The following is a 22500-nucleotide window of genomic DNA, read 5'->3' on the forward strand; positions in this document are numbered from 1 at the left end:
GTCCGGGATGCTGGGCCGAAAGGAGCCGGGCTTGAAGATCGCAGTGCGCATTGGCTGCGGTGGCGAGGGCTTGCGATGGAGGGTGGAGGAAGCGGCCATGGGAGGGCGAGCTGCCTCAGGGAGGAGGATCGGGCGGGACCAGGTGGGGGCTGGAATTTCTCCGCTGGGAAGAAGCGGCCAGGGCGAAGGGCGGGCGAGCGGCGAAGGGCGGGCGAGCGGGTGCTGGGGAGGGCTTCTCGCCCTCCCGCCAGCAAGAGGGGGAGCGAACGGCATGGGCGGGCGAAGGGTGGGCGAGCGGCAGCGAGGAGTTTGCGTGAGCGGTGGGGAAACTCCTCGCTGATGCCAGCAAGAGGGGGAAGACCCAGGGAAGCCGCCCAGCAGCTGATCTGCCGGGCGCCATCTACGCATGCGTGCCCATAGAAAAAAGGGCACGCATGCGTAGATGGTATTTTGACTTCCGGGTTCAAAATTCGCAAATTACCCTGTTCGCAATGGTTGGGGACCCAATAACCGGGGGATCACTGTATATATATATATTTGCTATTGGATACATTTGACTTTCTTTCAATCTTGAACATTTAATATATACGGAAAATGCCTCTATTTTTTAAAATGTCCTTCTACCATCCCTTCTTCTTTATTCTACCTCCAAAGTTCACACATGGGATGTTGTGGTTATTGTTATATCCTGAACCTCCTCCAAAAAATTCACAATAGGTCCTTGACATTCATGAGAGTGCCTAAATCAAGAAGCGTTTACTTTCCACGAATATGCAGTGGGTTTAATGGCTATGTGTGGATTAGAATGTTCATCTTTTCAATCCAAATTTATCATTCTGTAGCTCTCAGCTGTTATGTACTATCACTGTATAATGGCAAGTAATCCAAAATGAAATATCCGGAATTATATAGCTATTCTGTGAAACTGTCACTGTGATTGCTGACGGCTGTAAGAAACAGTGGCACTGTTCACTTAGAAGCCCTGTTAAATTTTATTCTTTGGCGTAGTTGTATTTTGCTAAGTAACATAAGGAATGCAACAGCCTCCAACTTTGCAAGTGGAAAATTGCTCAGAGTTGAGAGTTTGAAGTACAAACTTATTGGCATTGACCCTTTGGAATCTCATAATGAAATGATCACCAGGAGGGCAGTAGGGCGCTGGTAGAGTGTTAAGGGGTTTACTTCACCTATTACTGCTTGTGTAAAAGATGTTTAATGTGAACCATCCCCTCCACTTTTTTTCTGAATATATGGTAGGAGCCAATAATCTAGGCCTGTGATGGTAAATAGTATTGGGAGAACCGAACTTGCAAAGTTTGGGTCCGTGACGAACCCGAACCTGAACTTTTTAAAAAGTTCGGGTAAACTTCGGGTTCGGGTTCAGCATTCGCTCGAATACTACAAAACGCTGCCACCTGGAAGGAGAGTGGGGAATTCCATCGTGGGATTTCCCACCTCCTTTTGCTTGCAGTGCCGCAAGCAAAAGGAGGTGGGGAATCCCACGAAGAGTTTCTGGGGGCGGGGCTTTGACGTCACGGAGACTCCTTCCTCCCCGTTTCGGCCAGCCAGGAAGTAGTCTCCATGATGTCAAAGCCCCGCCCCTGGAATCCCATCGTGGGATTCCTCACCTAATTTTGCTTGCAATGCCGCTGCAGCATCCTTTTATGTAAAAATAAAAGGAAGCAAAAGGAGGTGGGGAACTCCCCACCTCCTTGTTTATTTTTACAGAAAAGGATGCCACAGTGGCTTGCTGCTGCTCGGGTTCGGGTTCGGCGAACTCACCTGAACTTCACGGCAAAGTTCGGGTGAGTTCACCGAACCTGTACTTTGTTGGGTTCGCCCAACACTAAATTGGTAAACCTATGGCAGCATGCCCCATGTGGAGGCATATCTGCTGTGTTGCAAGCAGTTGCCCTAGCTCAGCTCCAGAACACATATGCACTCCAGTAAGCTGATTTTCAGCTTGTGCAGAGGCTCTAGGAGGACATTTTCAGCTTCTGGAGGGCCTCCGGGGGGGATGGCATTTTCACACACACACACACACCCCGGCTCCAAGAAAACCTCTGGAGCCTGTGAAGGGCAAAAAATAGGCCTACCAGGCCCACTAGAAGTCAGGAAATGGGGCCGCAAGGGTTCATGCATGGGAGGACTTGCGTTTTCATGCACAGTGAGGTGGGTAGGGCATGTGGGAGACATTGAATTATTGGTGAGGCCATGCATGTATGTGAGATGGCATATGCATGCACACTCTCGGCACCTGAGGAAAAAAACGGTTCACCATCATTGATTTAGGTTTTACTTATTCCCATAATGCATTTTCTATAAATGAATCTTTCTTTTTCACTTACAAAATGTGCTTCATTAATTCCTACTTGGGTGCTATTTTCCTTTTTCAAAAATGCTCATATATACTTCAGCCTCCAACAAGGAAGAACCTTGGATTATACTTGCACATTGCCAGCACATGTGTAATAAGACTTCCATGCATTCATTATTCTTGTCAGTTTCTAGTCACACATTTTAGTAGCTACCTACTCCTACTCCCTGCCTTGCACTTGCTGTGCTAAACTCAATGTTGTAATTTCCCTTCTAATTATATTATGCCAAATTGGCAAACAAGAGAGTTATAAAGATAGTACCAAAGCAGCCCTTTGCAACCCACTACAGAAAAATTACAGTCTTAAGTGAGACATGTTTTAAAAAGAAAGCTTACCTGTGTATGTTTTAAGGTAAATATTATTTTCTCAGCTGGATATAACCCAGGTGGAGTGGACCTAATTGCAATAGCAATAACTGATGAACCTACTATTTCTCCATCCTCTGTATTTTCTTTCAGGGACGCATTCTGTGGTAATGAAAGCAGAGCTCCAATATTGTCGTATCGCAGAAACACAACTGCAACTGTGCCTATCCATCAAATAAAACATGCTTAGTGGTTTGAGTATTGTTGATTTATATATATATACTATATATACAGTATATATAGTAAAATAATGTTTAAAAACACTAAGGAAACAACAATCAAAAGACTTTTTAGAACTGACAAGAAAAATATCAAATCAATGGAAATGTTGCAGAAAATGTATGGAAAGACTACAGAAACAGAGGGAAATGTTTAAAGCAGTAAGGGTTGTGCCACTGTCATAAATTAAATTTAATGATAAAAAATTCAATCAAAGAATATCGTCCCTATTTCTGGGAGGTAAATCTTCCAACTGTGCAGTTTAAGAGGCTATAGGTTCTAAGCCAGTGATGGCAAACCTATGGCATGGGTGTCACAGGTAGCATGCGGAGACATATCTGCTGGCACATGAGCCGTTGCCCTAGCTCAGCTCCAACGTGCATATGTGTGCTGGCCAGATGATTTTTGAGTTGCACAGAGGCTCTGGGATGGTGTTTTTGGCTACTAGACAGTTTCCAGGGGGATGGAAGAGGATGCAATGGCTCCAGGGAAGCCTTTGGAGCCTGGGGAGGGTGAAACACGAGCATACTGGTCCCACCAGAAGTTGGGAAACAGGCCGTTTATGGCCTCCAGAGGGCCTCCTGGGGGCTGTTTTTGCCCTCCCAGGCATTGAATTATTTATTTATTTATTTATTTATTTATTTATTTATTTATTTGTCTGTTTGTTTGTTTGTTTGTTTATTTGTTTGTATGCCGCCCCTCTCCGTAGACTCGGGGCGGCTCACAACAACAATAAAACAATTCAAGACAAATCTAATAATTTTAAAAACACTAAAAACCCCATTCTTCAAAGCAAACATACACACAAACATACCATACATAAACTGTATAGGCCTGGGGGAGATGTCTCAATTCGCCCATGCCTGACGGCAGAGGTGGGTTTTAAGGAGTTTACGAAAGGCAAGGAGGGTGGTGGCAGTTCTAATCTCCAGGGGGAGCTGGTTCCAGAGGGTCAGGGCTGCCACAGGGAAGGCTCTTCCTCTGGGTCCCACCAAATGACATTGTTTAGTCGACGGGACCCGGAGAAGGCCCAGTCTGTGGAACCTAACTGGTCGCTGAGATTCGTGCAGCAGAAGGCGGTCCCTGAGGTAATCTGGTCTGGTGCCATGAAGGGCTTTATAGGTCATAACCAACACTTTGAATTGTGACCGGAAACTGATCGGCTACCAATGCAGACTGGTTATTATGGGTGTGGACACTCACACACCTGAGGAAAAAAAGGTTCGCCATCACTGTTCTAGGCATTAGGGGCTTAGTTTTCTGTATCAGACAAGGGTTATCCACATTGCGCATTGCAATTATGCACGTGAACCTCCACCTCACTTTTAGATGCATCATCCAAAAGGTTAATGTAAAAAAACAAAAAACAGAAACCAAGGTTCAAGATTTCATTCACACAGTTATGATTTTCCTCCTCTTTTTTTAAGCCCCGCAAACCTCCCCTGCTCATATAATTCCCCAAGCAATATAGCTCTTATGAACTGGACAACATGCTGAAAATAATAATAATAATAATAATAATAATAATAATAATAATAATAATAATAATAATTTATTGGATTTGTATGCCGCCCCTCTCCATAGACTCGGGGCGGCTAACAACAATAATAAACACAACATATACAATCCAATAATAAAAAAACAACTAAAAACCCCTATTATAAAACCAAACATACACACAAACATAGAACTATATATTTTCCTAACAAGTGACTTTGCTTGGAAATGGTAAGGACAGAAGGATGATCATAATGTTTATGAAATATAGGAAAACCCCAGCAAATGCTTTTAAAATCCAGTAATTTGCATTCCTTACTTCTCATCATTTAAACTTAAATACAGTCTATCCAAGTGCATTTATACCTTGCCAAGAATATTGCCTCCCTCTATTGTTATGATCAACACTAAGCTCTGAAAGCATTTATGTTTGGCGCTCCTGCTGAGACAGAAAGTCACATTAAATATTGTGTACAATATGGAGAAAGGAGCAATCAATAGGAGGCTAATTTCGAGGTCAGTTCATACAAAGAGTTCAGATGTAACTCATAAGCATACTCTGATACTTTGGCATAGCTGCCAGGATGGCATCAAAATATTTGCTTCCATTTCTAACTAACCACATTTTCTGTGAACCACAAGCTGTGAATAGGGAAGCAAGCCTACTTCAGAAATCAGAGTTTGACACTAGCTTATAAAAGGAACTCTTCCTTCTGAGAGAAGATAATTAAGATACCAGGCAATTTCATTTTCACCATCTTCTTCTCATTCTAAATTTTAGCCTTCCTGTGTCTATCCTTACAACCTCACACTAGCAGTTTGTATTCCTCCTTCTCTGTTTCCATTTTCTATCCTATTTCCATTTTATTTTTTGACACTGTGATTTCCCTATTTTTTCTTCTTTTTCCAAGGAGTTTGTGCTTGTGATTTCAGTATTTAATTTACCAGCTTCTCCTTTTAAGGCTTATTTATCCTTTAGAATTTCACCGCAAGGTATGCCGCCCAAATATCACTTCAGAAACTAGTGACTGAAACCATGACCAAAATGATGGAGACCTTCTGCACCAGTATTTCTCAACCTTGGAGGCTTTAAGATGTGTGGACTTCAAATCCCAGAATATAGCTGAGGACTTCTGGGAGTTGAAGTCCACTCATCTTTAAGCCATCAAGGTTGAGAAACACTGTTCAGTGATTCTGCTCAGGATTCAAGAGAAACAGGGGACTGTTTGCCAATGATTGTTCCTCTGAAATCTAAGGAAAAGGTTTCCTTATAGACAAATGTAGTTTTCACAAGCTCATTACCAGTCAATGTATGCAACAGACCATAAAATACTTATGAAGATTTATTAGTGTGAGAATGAAAATCCCAGAATGGCATCAATTTTTTTCCATGCTCCATTTCATCTATTTATAACTTTATACTGGATTTCACAAGTGGAGCAATATGGCTGATGAATCTTAGAAAAAGAGAGGGTTTTCCATTGAGTCCAGATATTGTACCAACAGCCCCAAACCACCATCCTAACCTTTAGCAGCTGATATTTCCTTTTTCTTTGCCGAGATCTTAATACTGTCTCCTCCCATCTGAGTATTTTGGTTGATGATGTTTACCTTCTCCGTGTCAAAAGTATAAAATCTTACAGCTGAAAAATAAAAAGTGGAATAATGTAATAACAATTACACTGAACACTAGCTTAATATAAAGTTCTGTAAGAACTATTGCAGGCAGTTTTCGGCGTATGGCCACAAATTGAACCGAAGCAAAAAAATGTTCCATTTTATAAACTTTCTTGCCACAATTATTAAGTGAATCACTTACAGTTGTTACACAGTTGTTAAGTGAATCTGGTTTCTATATTGACTTTGGTTGTCAAAAAGTTGCAAAGGAGGAATCACGTGACTCCGGGACACTGCAACCATCACAAATATGAGTCAGTTGCTAAGCATTTGAACTTTGATCATGGTACTTAGGGATGCTGCAACGGTCATATATTGGAAAAATGGTCATAAGTCACTTTTCTCAGAGCCGGACGGACACTAAATGAAATATTATAAGTTGTGATCTACCTGTACACTGGGCTTTACATTTATTACAGCTTCAAAAACATGTTAATAATGTTTAAAAAAACCCCTTCAATCCAGTAATTCCACAGCAGAGTGCAGCGGTACCCAAATAACAGCACAGCCTATTATGTGAATGATCTTATTGTGTGTGCCTGCATTTCTCAATGTTCAAGTACATAAATTAATGTCAGTATTAATATTGTGCATTCATATTAATGCATAATGTTAATGCATTAACACAATATCATGCAATATGCTTCATCCTTTGTCCTTTCGACTCCACCCCCAGCACTGATCCATAGCCCGTTTTACTATTTTGCTCATGTGTTTTAAACTCTAGGACCATGTTATTCATGGTAGGTGGATGTCCTTTAATTCCATATTTGTTCCTTTTCATTCTTTGCCTGAGGGGGGGAAAATGTAACCTCTAATTTGCTTTGCATTAAGTGAGGTTTGGTAAAGAATAACGAAAGCTGCTTTCAGAAGTGCTTCCACTTTATTAAAAATGCATTTCTGAAAGTGAATACCAATTTCTTTAAAAGCACAGGAGACAATACCTTTGAAAGTATTTATTTTGCAATCCATTCAGTGTGCGTTTATGTGAAGATAAAGGCATGCATTGGATTCTAATGATATTTGTTGTCAAAAACAAACAGACCAAATATCAACCCCCACTGCAGAGTAGAAATGAGAAAGTAGCACATGAAACCTTTTAGCTTTACATTTCAGTCCAATGCTTTAATCCTGTCTAAAACAATAAAAATGAGCAATGAGCAATGAGCATTATTTTTATAAACAAACAAATGTTTGATTGAGGGGTTGGGATTACTTAGCAGCATACACCTACTTATGCAGAACTTTTGTTTAGTTATTTATTTTTTTAAAATGATGGTTTTCAATTTGCAGGTTCTCATTAAAGACTTTTCCAGCACCTAAGAAAGAGGTTCTCCTTTTTCCAGAATATAATAGAATAGAATGAAATGGAGCGGAGTAGAGTGGAATGAAATGGACTGGACTGGACTAGAACAGAACAGAACAGAGTTAGAAGAGACCTTATAGGTCTTGTAGCCCAACCCCCTGCTCAGATAGGAAACTATATGCCAGGGGTGTCAAACTCATGGTCCACTGGCCAGATGTGTCACACCCCTGCCTAGTTTAGCAAAGAGGGGGAAAGTACCAGTACATCATGTGATGCCACCATGATGATGCAAGTTTGACAGCCCTGCTCTATAACATTTCATAGAAATGGTTGTCCAATCTCTTCATAAAAACTTCCAGTATTGAACCATTCACAACTTCTGAAGGCAAGTTATTCCACTCATTAGTTGTTCTGTCAGGAAACTTCTTAGATCTAGGTTGCTTCTCTCCTTGTTTAGTCTCCACCCATTATTTTATCTCCTACTCTCAGTTGCTTGGGAGAATAGCAGCCCATGAGATATTAGAACACTGTTGGATATTGGAACACTATTGGATATTGAGGGACATCATCAGTAGAATATGGATGGTTTGAACATGAGGAAAGGGTAGTCTTTTTCCTATTCTGATTCATGCATTTGGCCAATTGAAAGAACTACAGGTAATCCTTGACTTACAACCATTCGTTTAGTGATCATTTGAAGTTACAACACCACTGAAAAAAGTGGCTTATCACCATTTTTCATACTTATGAACATTGCAGTATCCCATGGCCACGTGATCAAAATCCAGATGTTTGATTCATATTTATGATAGTTTCAGTGCTTTGGAGTCAGGTCATCAGCTTCTGACAGGCAACATCAATGGGGAAACCAGATTCACTTAACAACCATGGAAACATAGAAGACTGACGGCAGAAAAAGACCTCATGGTCCGTCTAGTCTGCCCTTATACTATTTCCTGTATTTTATCTTACAATGGATATATGTTTATCCCTTTAAAATATTTAAATGTTTCGATCATGCCCCCCTTTTCCTTCTGTCCTCCAGACTATACAGATTGAGTTCATTAAGTCTTTCCTGATACGTTTTATGCTTAAGACCTTCCACCATTCTTGGAGCCCGTCTTTGGACCCATTCAATTTTGTCAATATCTTTTTGTAGGTGAGGTCTCCAGAACTGAACACAGTATTCCAAATGTGGTCTCATCAGCGCTCTATATAAGGGGATCACAATCTCCCTCTTCCTGCTTGTTATACCTCTAGCTATGCAGTCAAGCATCCTACTTGCTTTTCCTACTGCCCGACCACACTGCTCACCCATTTTGAGACTGTCAGAAATCACTACCCCTAAATCCTTCTCTTCTGAAGTTTTTGCTAACACAGAACTGCCAATGCAATACTCAGATTGAGGATTCCTTTTCCCCAAGTGCATTATTTTACATTTGGAAACATTAAACTGCAGTTTCCATTGCTTGTTACTATGTTATCTTGTTACCATGTTACTAAATTAACAACTGCAGTGATTATAGTCATAAAATAGGGCCAAATTCACTTAACAAATGTTAAGCAACAGAAATTTTGGGCTGATTTGTGGTCGTATATACTCCTACCTTTATACTCCTCGTATATTAAGAGACTGTAATGAAACAAATTCATAGGCTGCTTGTAGAGGTGTTTCTCTCATTGGAAGAGGTTAAAGACTTTCATGCCACTGGCAAGCCAGAGGCTGTCTAACCTGAGAAATGGGATTGATCAGGTCAGAAAAGAAGTGTGTGCAGTCTATCCATTTCTGGAGAAAGGTTTAGCTAAGGTTCTCCCTAATGCATGCCTGAAAATTCAGTTCTAAATACAGTGATACCTTGTTTTACAAACGCCTCGTCATACAAACTTTTCGAGATACAAACCGGGGTTTAAGATTTTTTTTGCCTCTTCTTACAAACTATTTTCACCTTACAAACCCACCACCACCGCTGGGATGCCCTGCCTCCGGACTTCCGTTGCCAGTGAAGCACCCGTTTTTGTGCTGCTGGGTTTCCTCTGAGGCTCCCCTCCATGGGAAACCACACCTCCAGACTTCTGTGTTTTTGTGATGCTGCAGGGGAATCCCAGCAGTGCAAAAACGGGTGCTTCGCTGGCAACGGAAGTCCAGAGGTGGGGATTCCCAGTGAGGGGAGCCTCAGTGAAATCACAGCATTGCAAAAACACAGAGGTCCAGAGGTGGGGTTTCAAGGACTTCAGTGTTTTTGCGATGCTGCGATTTCACTGATACTCCCTTCGCTGGGAAACCCCACCTCTGGACTTCCATTGCCAGCGAAGTGCTCATTTTTGTGATGTTGGGATTCCCCTGCTGGGATTTCCCTGCAGTATCACATGGAGATGGGGTTTCCCATGGAGGGGAGCCTCAGGGAAATCCCAGTAGTGCAAAAACTGGCGCTTCGGCTGGCAAAAGGGGTGAATTTTGGGCTTGCACGCATTAATCGCTTTTCCATTTATTCCTATGGGAAACATTGTTTCGTCTTACAAACTTTTCACCTTAAGAACCTCGTCCAATTAAGTTTGTAATACAAGGTATCACTGTACCAAGAATAAATAGCTCACATCCATTGGATTTCAAACAGTCGAGAACAAACGTACAATTCTGCTTCTAATATCAACAATTTGTCTGCAAGGATGCAAAAAAATCAAGCAAGCAAGAAGAACAACAACCCATCTTTTGTTTCCCTGTGCATACCCATATCACTAGCATTAATGTTTACTTCTGCCATCTTTGGGAAATTCTGAGATAGGAAGGCTGTTGTTTCCTCAGTAGTATGCATCAATTTGGTGAGGCTTCTTCTTCTGATGTCTGCTGGGACTGCCTCCCAAGCTGCTTTCTTATCTTCCTGAACAAAGTTATTAACAGTACTAACAAATTCCTGTTGGGTTAATAAAAAGATGATGTTAACGTTGTATGCTGTATCCTGAATAAGATATCTTGTAAGTAACCAAAACTTAAATCCCAGTTCACTCACGTTAAGAGTTTGATTTCTAAGCCTCTCATCAGAAATGGTGTAATTTGTGATACTCAGCAAGGCAAATGGTACATGTAACATTTCCACATAAGAAATTACTTCAACTGGTGTAATGAGTCCTATGCTGTTCTTGTGGATTTCTTGTAAGACAGCCAGAGGATCATTTAATTCACCAATCTGAAAGAAAGTTTTAAACCATTACGCATGTCATCCAATACTTCATTTAAAACAAAAAATCATAATACTCAATTGATAGTTTAAAAGTTGCTACTACCATTTTGGTTTTGTTTTTGTTTTTTTCTGAGCTTGAAAGAGAGAATTTTATGGTGGATAAAATATAGGTTGTCTACACAGAGAAGGCCTGGATTCAAACGTAACCTTGGTATGAATTTCTGGATAGTAATAAATATCTCCAAGTAAGGTTATCTCCCAATTTTGCACTAAGAACGTTTTGCTTGATACCTAAAGATTATTTCTACCCAGCAATTCTTACCCTTAGATGAATATTTGCTCCAGGATAAATTTAATTCTAATTATCAATTCTGTATATCAATTTCAGGGTATTTCTGTTATATGTGGCTGAAATAATCCATAGATTTAAACAAGAAAGATAACTAAATATATATTATTTCTCTCTTTCTCTTGTTGTGGAATGAGTTGTGAGAAAATTTAGTGTGGGAAATATCATTAATGTTAAAAGATGGATTGGGTGTTTGTAGAATATCTAACCTTGCTTGAATTATAGCCTGATTCCATGAGACAGCATATATAAAACCTTTTATTGAAAATACAAGTGCATTGGCAATTTATCAAACTTTTATATGGGAAAGAAAGTTGTAATTAAGTTTTGTAAAGGTTCTCTAGCTTCCAGAAGAAATGAATACTAGCTTTGTATGAAGAAAGTCCATTTTATTTTTGTTCTGGATGTGGCATTATATAGCCTTTGAAGCTTTCATAAAATTTAAGTAAGTACAGGAAACTACAATGAATCCAAATTCAAAAAATCATATAATCATATAATCAACCCTTTTGGGTTTCTTCTTGCCACACACTGTCGGGTATTTTCATTCTACAATTCTGTGCTCTGTCACTTTAACCCCATAAGTTGGGTCAATTAATCAGATGCCTATAAAATGCCCTAAATTAAATTAATTCAAGGTTACAAGCCACTGTGTCTGGTACATTATCATAAACGGATATGAAAAGATTGCAATAAATGTATATTATAGAATTGTGATAGCAATTACTTACTCATTACATTTATTCCCTATTTTTCTTCAACAACTTTTGAACTGTACCATGTTCTCTTAAACATAATTCTATGGGAAGATATAGACCAGTAATGGCTAACCTTTTCCAGACCGAGTGCTCAAAGCATGAGTGTGTGTGTGTGTGAATGTGTCCATGCCTTGAACCCCCAGCATGTGCCCTGCCCCCATGCACACATGCCCCCACAAGCACTCCCGCACGCACCACCACATGTGCCCCATGCATGTACTTGCCTTCTTGTGCATGTACATATGGCCCCCTGTCCCCCCCTCACATGCACGGCAAAAACTCAAAGACCTGCTGAGTAGTAGAGCTCAACAGGAGAATGGCTCACAGGCCACAGAGATGTCTCTGTGTGCCATCTCTGGCACACATGCCATAGATTCACCATCATGGATATAGACCAGTGATGGTGCACCTTTTCAGGTGCTGAAAGAGCATGCATGCACACTATTGCGCATGGGCGAGTGCCCACATCCATAATTCAATGCCTAGAGAGGGAGAAAACACCTTCCCCTACCCCCCCAAAGCCCTCTGGAGGCCAGAAACAGCCTGTTTCCCAACTTCTGGTGGGCCCAGTAGGCTCATGTTTCACCCTCCCCAGGCTCCAAAGGCTTCCCTGGAGCTGGGGAGAGGGTAAAAACACCCTTCCCCATCCCCCGGAGGCTCTCAGGAAGCCAAAAACGCCCTCCCAGAGCCTCTGTGGGAGCCAACAATCAGCTGGCTGTCACACACATGTACGTTGGAGCTGAGCTAGGGCAACAGCTCACATGCCAACAGATATGGCTCCATGTGCCACTTGTGGCACCCATGTCATAACTTCACTATCACTGATATAGACTAATACCAATAAACTCAAAAAATCCATTTAATTAATTTAATGACAGAATAAGGTTCAGGGCTGTCAAAATCTTGGTCCTTGGGCAGATGCATCATGTGCTGGCCATGCCCATGTCTGGTTTAACGAAGGGAGAAAAAGTTCTGATATGTCACATGACACCATCAGGATGATGTGAGTTTGACACTCCTGCTCTAGTTTAAGCATTTACACCAAACTAGGAGCTTCTGACAACAAATATATACCTATGTAAATCTTACTTACTTTAGCTAAAGTTTGGTTAATATTTTTAATTATACAGTTGTTCACTTCACAGGTTGTTGTTGGTATTGCTGCAGGAAAGAAAAAAAGAGAGTAATTAATATGCCATAACGTGATAATTATACATAGTCAATTTCTAGTCAATGAAAGAAAGCCTCAGTGGCTTCATGCTTTCACAAAGGCCAATATGTAAAGTGCTCCTTAAAGACAAATATATAAGCTTTAATTGCCAAAAGTAGGCTACTGAAAATCATTCAGTGTAATTTGTCTATTTAACAGCACAGTGGCACAATACAGAAGAAAAGCAAATTTCTCTTTTATAATGACAGGGAATTCATGTTTTAGCAGATTGACTTGGAGTCTATGTGTGTGTGCATGTGTTGGCTTTATTCAAGAATATGCATTACATTCAAAGGTGTGTCCCTGCAGTGGTTCCCATCATTTGTGTAAGTAAATCACTTTGTTGCATGATGTGCACCAATTTAAAGCCTTTGCTGGATGACACCATCTTGCAAAGGAGGCCATTTGTGATATTTGCATAATTGGATGATTACCCACATGTAAATCACTGCAGGAATCTGATCTCTTGCTGGTGAAGTCAGTTATGTTGAGATCCACTTAACTTTCATTGTATGCAGGGAAATGACTTATGTATTTCAACAGGCAGACATACCCTATATATATATATACTGTATCTGAGTATTCACGCATTACTACATTTTCATATCCAGCTGATTAATCTAGGCAACACTGAACAGACATTGGTGGGCCTCTCATAAGAGACCCTTCTATAATAACAGATAAACCATAATATAATTTACCTTGGCAGGAAGTACCATCATTTGGCTTAAATTGTAATTTTCCTGTGGATGGTTGATAACCTTCGTTACAGGTACAGGTGTATTCTCCATCCATATTGACACATTGTGCATGATCTCCACAGTCAATGGCTCCCAGTTCGCTGCACTCATCTATATCTGGCAATTATGAGAGAAATTGATTTTTTTTAAAAAGCTTGTACATATGAACACTTTATTGCAGTTTTGATAGCAAGCCAACAACATATCCATACTTTCTGGACACAGTGAGTCCTAAAAATAATAATTTTAAGAAAACTAATCTCTTCTTCCAACTGGCAGGAAAATATACCATTATAAGATTGCGTAAACAATTTGTAGTTTTGGAAACAGATGGTAACCATGCCTCATACCTGTTTGGAAAGTATTTGACTGTTAATTGTAAACTGGGCTCTAATTTCAGTTTGTTTATAGTGTACAGAGTTTTTTTTCCAATGAATGAAATGCCCTTCACAAAGAATTACATTATCTTTATTCTTTATTATATATTTCAAGTTCAGTTGAAAGTTCCATTAAAATCCCCCCCCAACTTAATTGCAAGAAAAGTATAAAACTAAGCTTATCCTTTAACCTTGGATACTTGAGTTCCCATTTATACTTTTTTCTAAAATAAGGATTCTTGACATTAAAATTGTATAACGGTTTGCAAGATTTGATATCTTACTGTTAATTTATACCTTTTCATGTTTTGAAATTGCTGCATATTAATTATTGTAATAGCAGAATGTGAATTATTCATGTTGAACTATCTGGAATAAGTAAAACAGCTTTCCTTACCATTTCAAATGGATCAAAAGTTTTGCATTCAGTTTAATGCTATGCTTTTCCTTGGTGCAATCCAGGTCACCTTGACACACACACACACACACACACACACACACACACATGCCACAGTGGATCTTAGGTTTATGTGATATGTTTTGTTTTTATTAGAATTATAAATAAAGCTATTAAAATACGTGGTAGCTAGTGGAGCTTCTTCAATTTCACTATGAAAGATTATATTTCCCCTTTGCTTTTGGGGCATAGCGTGGAAAATGTTTTATAATATAATATAATATAATATAATATAATATAATATAATATAATATAATATAATATAATATAATATAATATAATATAATATAATATAATATAATATAATATAATATAATATAATATAATATAATATAATATAATATAATATAATATAACATAACATAACATAACATAACACAACACAACACAACACAACACAACACAACATAACATAACATAATAATACAAAACCAGTGTACAAGATGATGGACAAAAAGCAGGTAGACTCACATTCTATTACTCCTTTAGGCACAGGAAATAATTGTGTAACCTTGGTTCAGTTACTTTTACTCTATGATCTAGTTGAAAATTGATTGATTATGTGCCATCAAGTTGTAACTCTTATAACCACTTAGATAAATGTCCTTGATGATCTATCTCCTAATCTGGTCTTATAAGTTATCTAAAGGTGCACTCATTGCTGCTTAACTGAGTCTATCCATCTTGCTTCACTTCTTTTCTTTTCTTTCCCTTTCTTTTCTTTTCTTTCCTTTCCTTTCCTCTTCTCATCTCCTCCTCTTTCTCTTCCCTTTCTTCATTCTCCGCACTCCGTTCTCCTTTGCTCTACATGGGGTTACCTTTGAAAAGTATTCGGAAACTTCAGATCATGCAGAATGTGGCTGCGAGAGCTATCATGGGCATTCCCAGATATGCCCATGTTTCGTCATCACTCCGCAGCTTGCACTGGCTGCCAATCAATTTCCGGTCACAATTCAAAGTGTTGATTATGACCTGTAAAGCCCTACATGGCATTGGGACCAGAATACCTCTGGGACTGTCTGCTGCCACACTAATCCCAGCAACCGATTAGGTCCCATAGAGTTGGCCTTCTCCGGGTCTCGTTGATGAAACAATGCTGTCTGGTGGGACCCAGGGGAACAGCCTGGAGGAATTGATATATCCTTAGCTGCCTTTGATTTTATGGATGGTGTGTTTGGGCTGTATGACTGTTTTAATAGGTTTTTTTTAAAAGACTGTTTTAATATTGGATTTGTATATGATATTTTATTGTTGTGAGTCCTCGGATTTGTATATGATATTTTATTGTTGTATATGATATTTTATTGTTGTGAGTCCTCGGAGACGGGTGGCATACAAATCTAATTAATAATAATAATAATAATAATAATAATAATAATAATAATAATAATTATTATTATTATTATTATTATTATTATTATTATTATTATTATTATTATTACTGTACTCACCAGTTCACAATAATAATAATAATAATAATAATAATAATAATAATAATAATAATTTATTTGTATGCCGCCCTGAAGACTCGGGGTGGCTCACAACAATAGTGAACAATATATGACAAATCCAGTAATTAAAAACTCTGTCTAAAAACCCATATAATTTAAAATAACCACACAACCCAATCATACCATACATAAAATCTTATTAGCAAGGGGATACATCAGTTACCCCAGGCCTGGCGACATAAGTGGTTTTTGAAAGACTTACGAAAGAGGGGGGGCAGTCCTGATCTCGAGGGGGAGTTGATTCCAGAGGGCCAGGGCCACCATAGAGAAGACTCTTCCCCTGGGTCCCATCAAACAACATTGTTTAGTCGATGGGACCCGGAGAAGTCCAACTCTATGGGATCTGATCGGCCGCTGGGATTTGTGCAGCAGAAAATGGTCCCGAAGGTATTTTGATCCGATGCCATGTAGGGCTTTATAGGTCATTATCAACACTTTGAATTGTGACCAGAATGTCACTAAAGTGCATGTTTTACAGATTGCCATTCTCAGTAGTTAAATCAAGTGCTTCCATATTGTAAACAAAGAAAGGAGCATGAAAAACAGCTGTGGAACGGATCAGCTGGGCTTCAGAAGAAGTAATAAAGATCTGTATAAACTCAGAGGTGGAAGGGAGGGCCCACTTCCAAGCGCACAGAGAAAGGAAAAAAAATAAAAAAATTCAAAACAATAAAAAACCAGCAATCCAAGATGGTGGCGCCCAGAGATTGGCATCAACTGAATCAGATCCATGATCTCGTGGTGACATGACCATGGATTGCTACAGGTTTGGGTGAACTGGTCTGAACTGGGAGGCACCCACTTCTGCAGCCACCATTTCTTTGAGAATTTGAGCTCTGCATTGAGAAAAGGTGAACTAGGAAGTGGATTGCACAAGGAAAAGCTAGGATAAGCCAGAATAATATGGAATGAAAATATGACAGGGAAAATAAGACTGGGTAGAAAATTTTAAATAAAAGCATAGAGATTAATTATGAAAGCCTGGATCCAGCTATTCTTTTTAAAGGAAAATAAAATCCAATATGTTTGTGACACTTTCCTCCTGTGTCTTATATAGTAAATCTGTTTTCATATCCATAGCGAATGAGGACACATTGGGGAATGAAAGTTACATATTTGCATGGCGTTCAGATATATGTATGGAAATATTTCAATGAAATGGGCAAACGTGATGTTCTAGGTTACAAATTTCTGGCTTAAAAAAAATCCCTGATTACACAGAGGCCGCAGGCAGGCATTCAATAAAATCACAGTGGATTTGAACGAGGCCTATACAGTGACTGGATTCCCTGCCTGCATGTTCATTTTATCGAAGACATCCAGGGAAAACAGTGTCTAACATACGCTAATTCAATTGGATTATTATGAGCTCAAGGGTAAAGCTTGAAATATAGACCTACAACAGATTTTCTACAAACCCCATGAGCAAAGAGCAATAATGAGCACACATTTAATTTATTATACCTGAATCTGAAACTTCTATTATGTCGGCTGAAATTACAAATCCACATGACAACGTAGAACATCAATCCTCTCTTTCAGAGAAGCAGCTAAAATAGAGCTGTTCTGAAGGGCCTTTTGGTTAAGCACTGTAATTGTTTTGCCTTTAGTTGTGTTTACGATGGAGTAATTTAATTAATGATGTTATGCTCCTAGTGTAACATTGGGCCTGCATTATTTGAGATCATTATCCTGATGACTTCTTTTGGTTTTAATCAGGAATCTAACCAATGTGCATCTGTATAAAAATGAAATAGTAGATAAATAGATCTATAATCAAGGGTGGGTTGCTGCCCAGACAGGGAGGTGGGGGGATGCAGTGGAATAATGAAAATGGAGCTCCACCCCAGAGCACCCAATTTGCACTGAAAGATGTTGAAAGAAAATGCAGGGCATCCTGCATAAGCCATGCCCACAGTGTGGTAGTAAAAAATTTGGTAGCCCTTCACTGTCTATAATAAAGAGCCATAGTGCCGCAGTGGTTCAGTCTCAAGGTTGACTCAGTCTCAAGGTTGACTCACCCTTCCATCTTTCCAAAGTCAATAAAATGAGGACCCATATTGTTGAGGGAAATATGCTGACTCTGTAAACCATTTAGAGAGGGCTGTAAATCACCGTGAAACAGCATATAAGTCTAAGTGCTAAATTTATAGTCTTATGAAATGCAAACAGATTCTATTTTCTTTTTCATTTTCAAGAAAATAAGCTATTTACTTTATTTAATTTAAATAATCATCAAATTTTAAAATGTCAGATTATGCATACAGTGACCATATTTTCTTGGGGAAAAATGGATATACCTAAAAAGGGGAAAATCTAGAAGGTGATCTTAGGGATAAACAAAACATTGTTTATGTTTATAACTCAAGAAAAACTGTACAAAATGCAGTTTTGCAACTCTACAAAGATATCTACAACAGTATATATAAATGTATTTTAAATGGAGAATTCAGTTCAATATTTTTCATATGAATGTGAAAGACTGAATTAATGGCACCATTTGTACAATAAAAGTGAAACAACCAAAATAAAGGTGAAAAGCAAGTTGTTAAAAATAAATCTAAAAGGACAGATTTTGGATAAAAGATTGCCTTTTATAATAAAAGATTATGGTCACAATAATTATACATTTCATTATTTTTTTAAAAACTTAATTTCTTAAATATGTCCCCATTGCATTTTAATATGGTTTGGGTCACACACTTGTGAGTGTTGCGGTCAGCAGGCACTTTGTGTGTTTGACACCTCTGAATTACTTACTCACCTCTGATTTATTAGCAGGGGGTTGGACTAGAAGACCTCCAAGGTCCTGTCCAACTGTTGTTGTTGCTGTTGTTGTTACTTCTCAATTTTTATTTTTTTTATTGCTCTGTGATTGTTGAGTTTATGATTTAGTTTAGTTTAGTTTTTTATCATATGATGAACTCATTCCCTCCATATTGTAAATTGCCAAGAGTGAGATATAAATTCAATAACTAATTAAATTTGGTAACAACTTTCAGAGATTTCTCAAAGTTGTGCCTAAAGCTTTTGACAGCCACATAAAGCTCTGAGATCTTTTTTTCTTTTTATTTAGAAGCTTAACACCTCCCAACTTTAAGAGGTATTGAAAAATATGAAGTTTAATTGTAAAAAGATAAATTAATATGGTTATCTGTTAAGAACCTGCAATGTATTTGAACATTTGGTGATTTATATAACTTATTTTTCCTTTTTGCAAGCAATTGTGGACTTTAATACACATATTTTTCACCTTCTTTGGGTTAATCACTAAGGTGATGTTAATGCTGGAAGATACAAAGTATTTTCTATTACCTATACAACAGGGAGCCACATTCAAATTTCTAGGTGAATTGCCAGTGATGTATGTTCATTAAATATATCAAATACAACATGTTGAAAATTAGAACATGATTCTTGAATATTTTCTAAGGATCATCTGGGCTATAATTAATGATGCAAAATCATGATTAAAGAAAACAATTGATATTGTTAAGCTGTCATGGCTGTGAACTTCTGCATATATTTAAAGCCTTTGACGTTTTCTGAAATAAATTCCTAATTACCTTTCGGTGATATCTTCTACACTTTATTAAAGTACAGAAGTGCCACTGGGCCATAATTATCTGTTTATTTAATATCAGTCCTTTCAACATTCAAGGCGTTTACATTAACAGTTTGACAGATTAACAGAGTTGTAAGGAATGTTGTAGTAGGTATTCTTATCCAACTGCTGGTCAAGCATGAGACCCTGCACCATTTATTTTTTAAAGATTCCAGTGATGAGGCTCTCACAACTTCTGAAGGCAAGCTGTTCCATTGGTTGATTGTTCTCACTGTCCAAAAATTTCTCCTTATTTCTAGGATGAATTTCTTCTTAATCAATTTCCATTCATTATTCCTTGTCTGGCCTTCAGGTTCCTGGAAAAATAGCTTGAGCTCCTTCTGTCTGTGGCAACCCCCAAAGTATTGAAACACTGCTATCATGTCTACTCTGACCTTCTCTTCACTAGACTAGCCATGCTGAGTACTTGCAACTGTTCATCATATGTTGTCTTGGTTGTTCTTCTCTGCACTTTTCCCCAATATCTCTTTGATAGTGTGTTTACCAAAATTGGATGTGGTCTAGGTGTGGTCTTACTAGAGGGTCATTGGTTTATGGAATTCACTTCCAGAAAAGGTTGTGACAGCTGTCAGCCTTGATAGCTTCAAGGCAGGATTAGATAGATTCATGGATGCCAAGTGTATCAGTGGTTATTGAAACGAATGTCCATGTGCCACCCCTATGTTGGTTGAGGCAGGCAGGATTCCCTTGAGTACCCTTTGTTGGGGATCAGGGGAAAGGGAGGGTCTTGCCTTCTCTTTCTGCTCAAGATCCCCATGGACAATTGGCGGGACACTGTGTGACACAGAATGCTGGATTCAATGGGCTTTGGCCTGATTCAGCTTGGCTCTTCTTATGTTCTTACTAAGGCTTTACAGAGTGGCATTAGTACCTCATTTGTTTGTTTGTTTGTTTGTTTGTTTGTTCATTCATTCATTCATTTATTTGTCAAACATGTATAGGAAAGTGATAATTTGTATGAACATAACATCAGTAAAAAGTTAGGATAAAAGAGGACAGTAGGACAGGAACTGTAGACACAGTGGTGTGCTTATGCACACCACTGTGAAATAGGGAGAGGTTGACTGTAGATAGCCTAAGGTTAAAGTTTTTGGGGTTTGAGAAAGAAACCATAGAGTCAAGTAGTGCATTCCAGGCATTGATCATTCTATTGCTGAACTCGTATTTTCTGCAGTCGAGTTTGGAGTGGTTTACATTTAGTTTGAATCTATTACATGTTTGTGTATTACTGCAGCTGAAGTTGAAATAGTCACTAACAGGAAGGATATTTTGGTATATGATTTTATGAACTACATTTAAATCAGATTGGAGGTGACATAATTGTAAATTGTCTAATCCCAGTATTTCAAGTCTGGTGAATTGCGAGTGGAGGAGTGAAGGACTCTTCTTGGGAAATATTTTTGGACTCTCTCAATTGTATTAATGTCTGATATGCAATGTGGGTTCCAGACAGGTGAGCTGTATTATAGAATTGGTCTATAAATGCATCTACTGTTTTACCCTGATCAAGTTGAGTGATCTGTATGTTGTTGCAGTGTAAAAATTGCAGATTATACCATAATTTTTTCCTGATACAAAATTGTTTGTTATTAGTTTCTAAGTGGAGTGTAATGGATTGGTTTATGATTGATTCCATGACTTTGCAGATGACACACTCCAAAGAAATTGGTCTGTAATTTTCAACATTACTTGGATCTCCTTTTTTGAAGATAGGGGTGACTGTGACTAATGACCATAAGTTGGATAAGGACTAGTCCTGAAGGAGTTTTTAAAAATTATGCTTAGAGGTTCTTGTGGAGATCTTTTTTAAGAACTCTGCACATAGTCCATCAGGTCCAATAGATAGAAACAGTTTTAGGTTGCATAATGCCTTTCTTACATTATCTTCTGTAAAATCAATTTGTGTTAGATTGTTGAAGTTGATTGTGGTAAGACTAGGAAATATTGGGCATGAGCCGTTGCTGTTTAAAAAGATTGAGCTGAAGAATGTGTTAAAGAGGTTGGCTTTAACTGTTTTATGATTATAGTCTTTACCGTTCAGTTTGGATGGATCTTGAGTCTTTGGTTGGTTGTTTACAAAGTTATAGAACACATGTGTGGACTTTGTGCATAGAAGGTTTACTTCTTGATTGATGTGATAATTGGTGCATTACCTAACCAAGTCAAGTGATCAATCATACCAATAAAATATCAGATCAATAAAAGTCAAATAATAATATAATCTGTCTCAAATTAAACAATGCTTGATTAATGCCTGAATTATTAATTCATCAATTGAATGGAAATAAAAAGTTAAATATTATAATGAGAAATGATGGTAGGAAGGAATATTGGTTGAAAGATAACCAGACTATCAGATAAACCTGTACAGTAATACCTCGTCTTACGAACTTAATTGGTTCCTGGAAGAGGTTCGTAAGGCGAAAAGTTCGTAAGACAAAACAATGTTTCCCATAGAAAACAATGTAAAATCAATTAATGCGTGCAAGGAAACCCCCCCCCCCCAAAATGGTGCTCCGCTGGGCACCGCCGCCCGGCTGTCACCTTTTCAAACAGCCGGGGGCTTCTCAGTGTTCTCCTGAACCCAAACGCCAAACCTAAACTTTTGCCGAACTTCTAGGTTCAGTGTTCAGGAGGCCGCCGAGAAGCCCCGCCACCCAGCTGTCGCCTTTTGAAACATGGACTCCAGGAAGGATGTCTTCATGACGTCAAAGCTCTGCCCATGGAATTCCCTATTGGGATTCCCCACCTCCGTTTGAGCCTCCCGACCGTCCGACAGCTCTGCGGCTCTTTTGCAAAGCTGACAGCTGGGCGGCCAGGGCTTCTTGGCATTCTCCTGAACCCGAATGCCA

General features: G+C 38.8%; 1 protein-coding gene across 1 annotated transcript in view; it reads right to left on the bottom strand.

Moving 5' to 3' along the window:
* The window catches only part of ADGRL4 (adhesion G protein-coupled receptor L4), a 124985-nt gene that overhangs the window by 34064 nt on the left and 68421 nt on the right, over positions 1-22500 (bottom strand). Inside the window, exons 5-10 of the mRNA XM_070746214.1 lie at positions 13640-13795; positions 12822-12889; positions 10451-10627; positions 10171-10354; positions 5986-6102; positions 2714-2907 (exon numbers count right to left, since the gene is read on the bottom strand). Coding sequence (XP_070602315.1) covers positions 2714-2907; positions 5986-6102; positions 10171-10354; positions 10451-10627; positions 12822-12889; positions 13640-13795 — 896 coding nt within the window. The remainder of the gene's footprint in view (positions 1-2713; positions 2908-5985; positions 6103-10170; positions 10355-10450; positions 10628-12821; positions 12890-13639; positions 13796-22500) is intronic.

This window comes from Erythrolamprus reginae, chromosome 3 (assembly GCF_031021105.1).
Source record: "Erythrolamprus reginae isolate rEryReg1 chromosome 3, rEryReg1.hap1, whole genome shotgun sequence".
Lineage (NCBI taxonomy): Eukaryota > Metazoa > Chordata > Lepidosauria > Squamata > Dipsadidae > Erythrolamprus > Erythrolamprus reginae.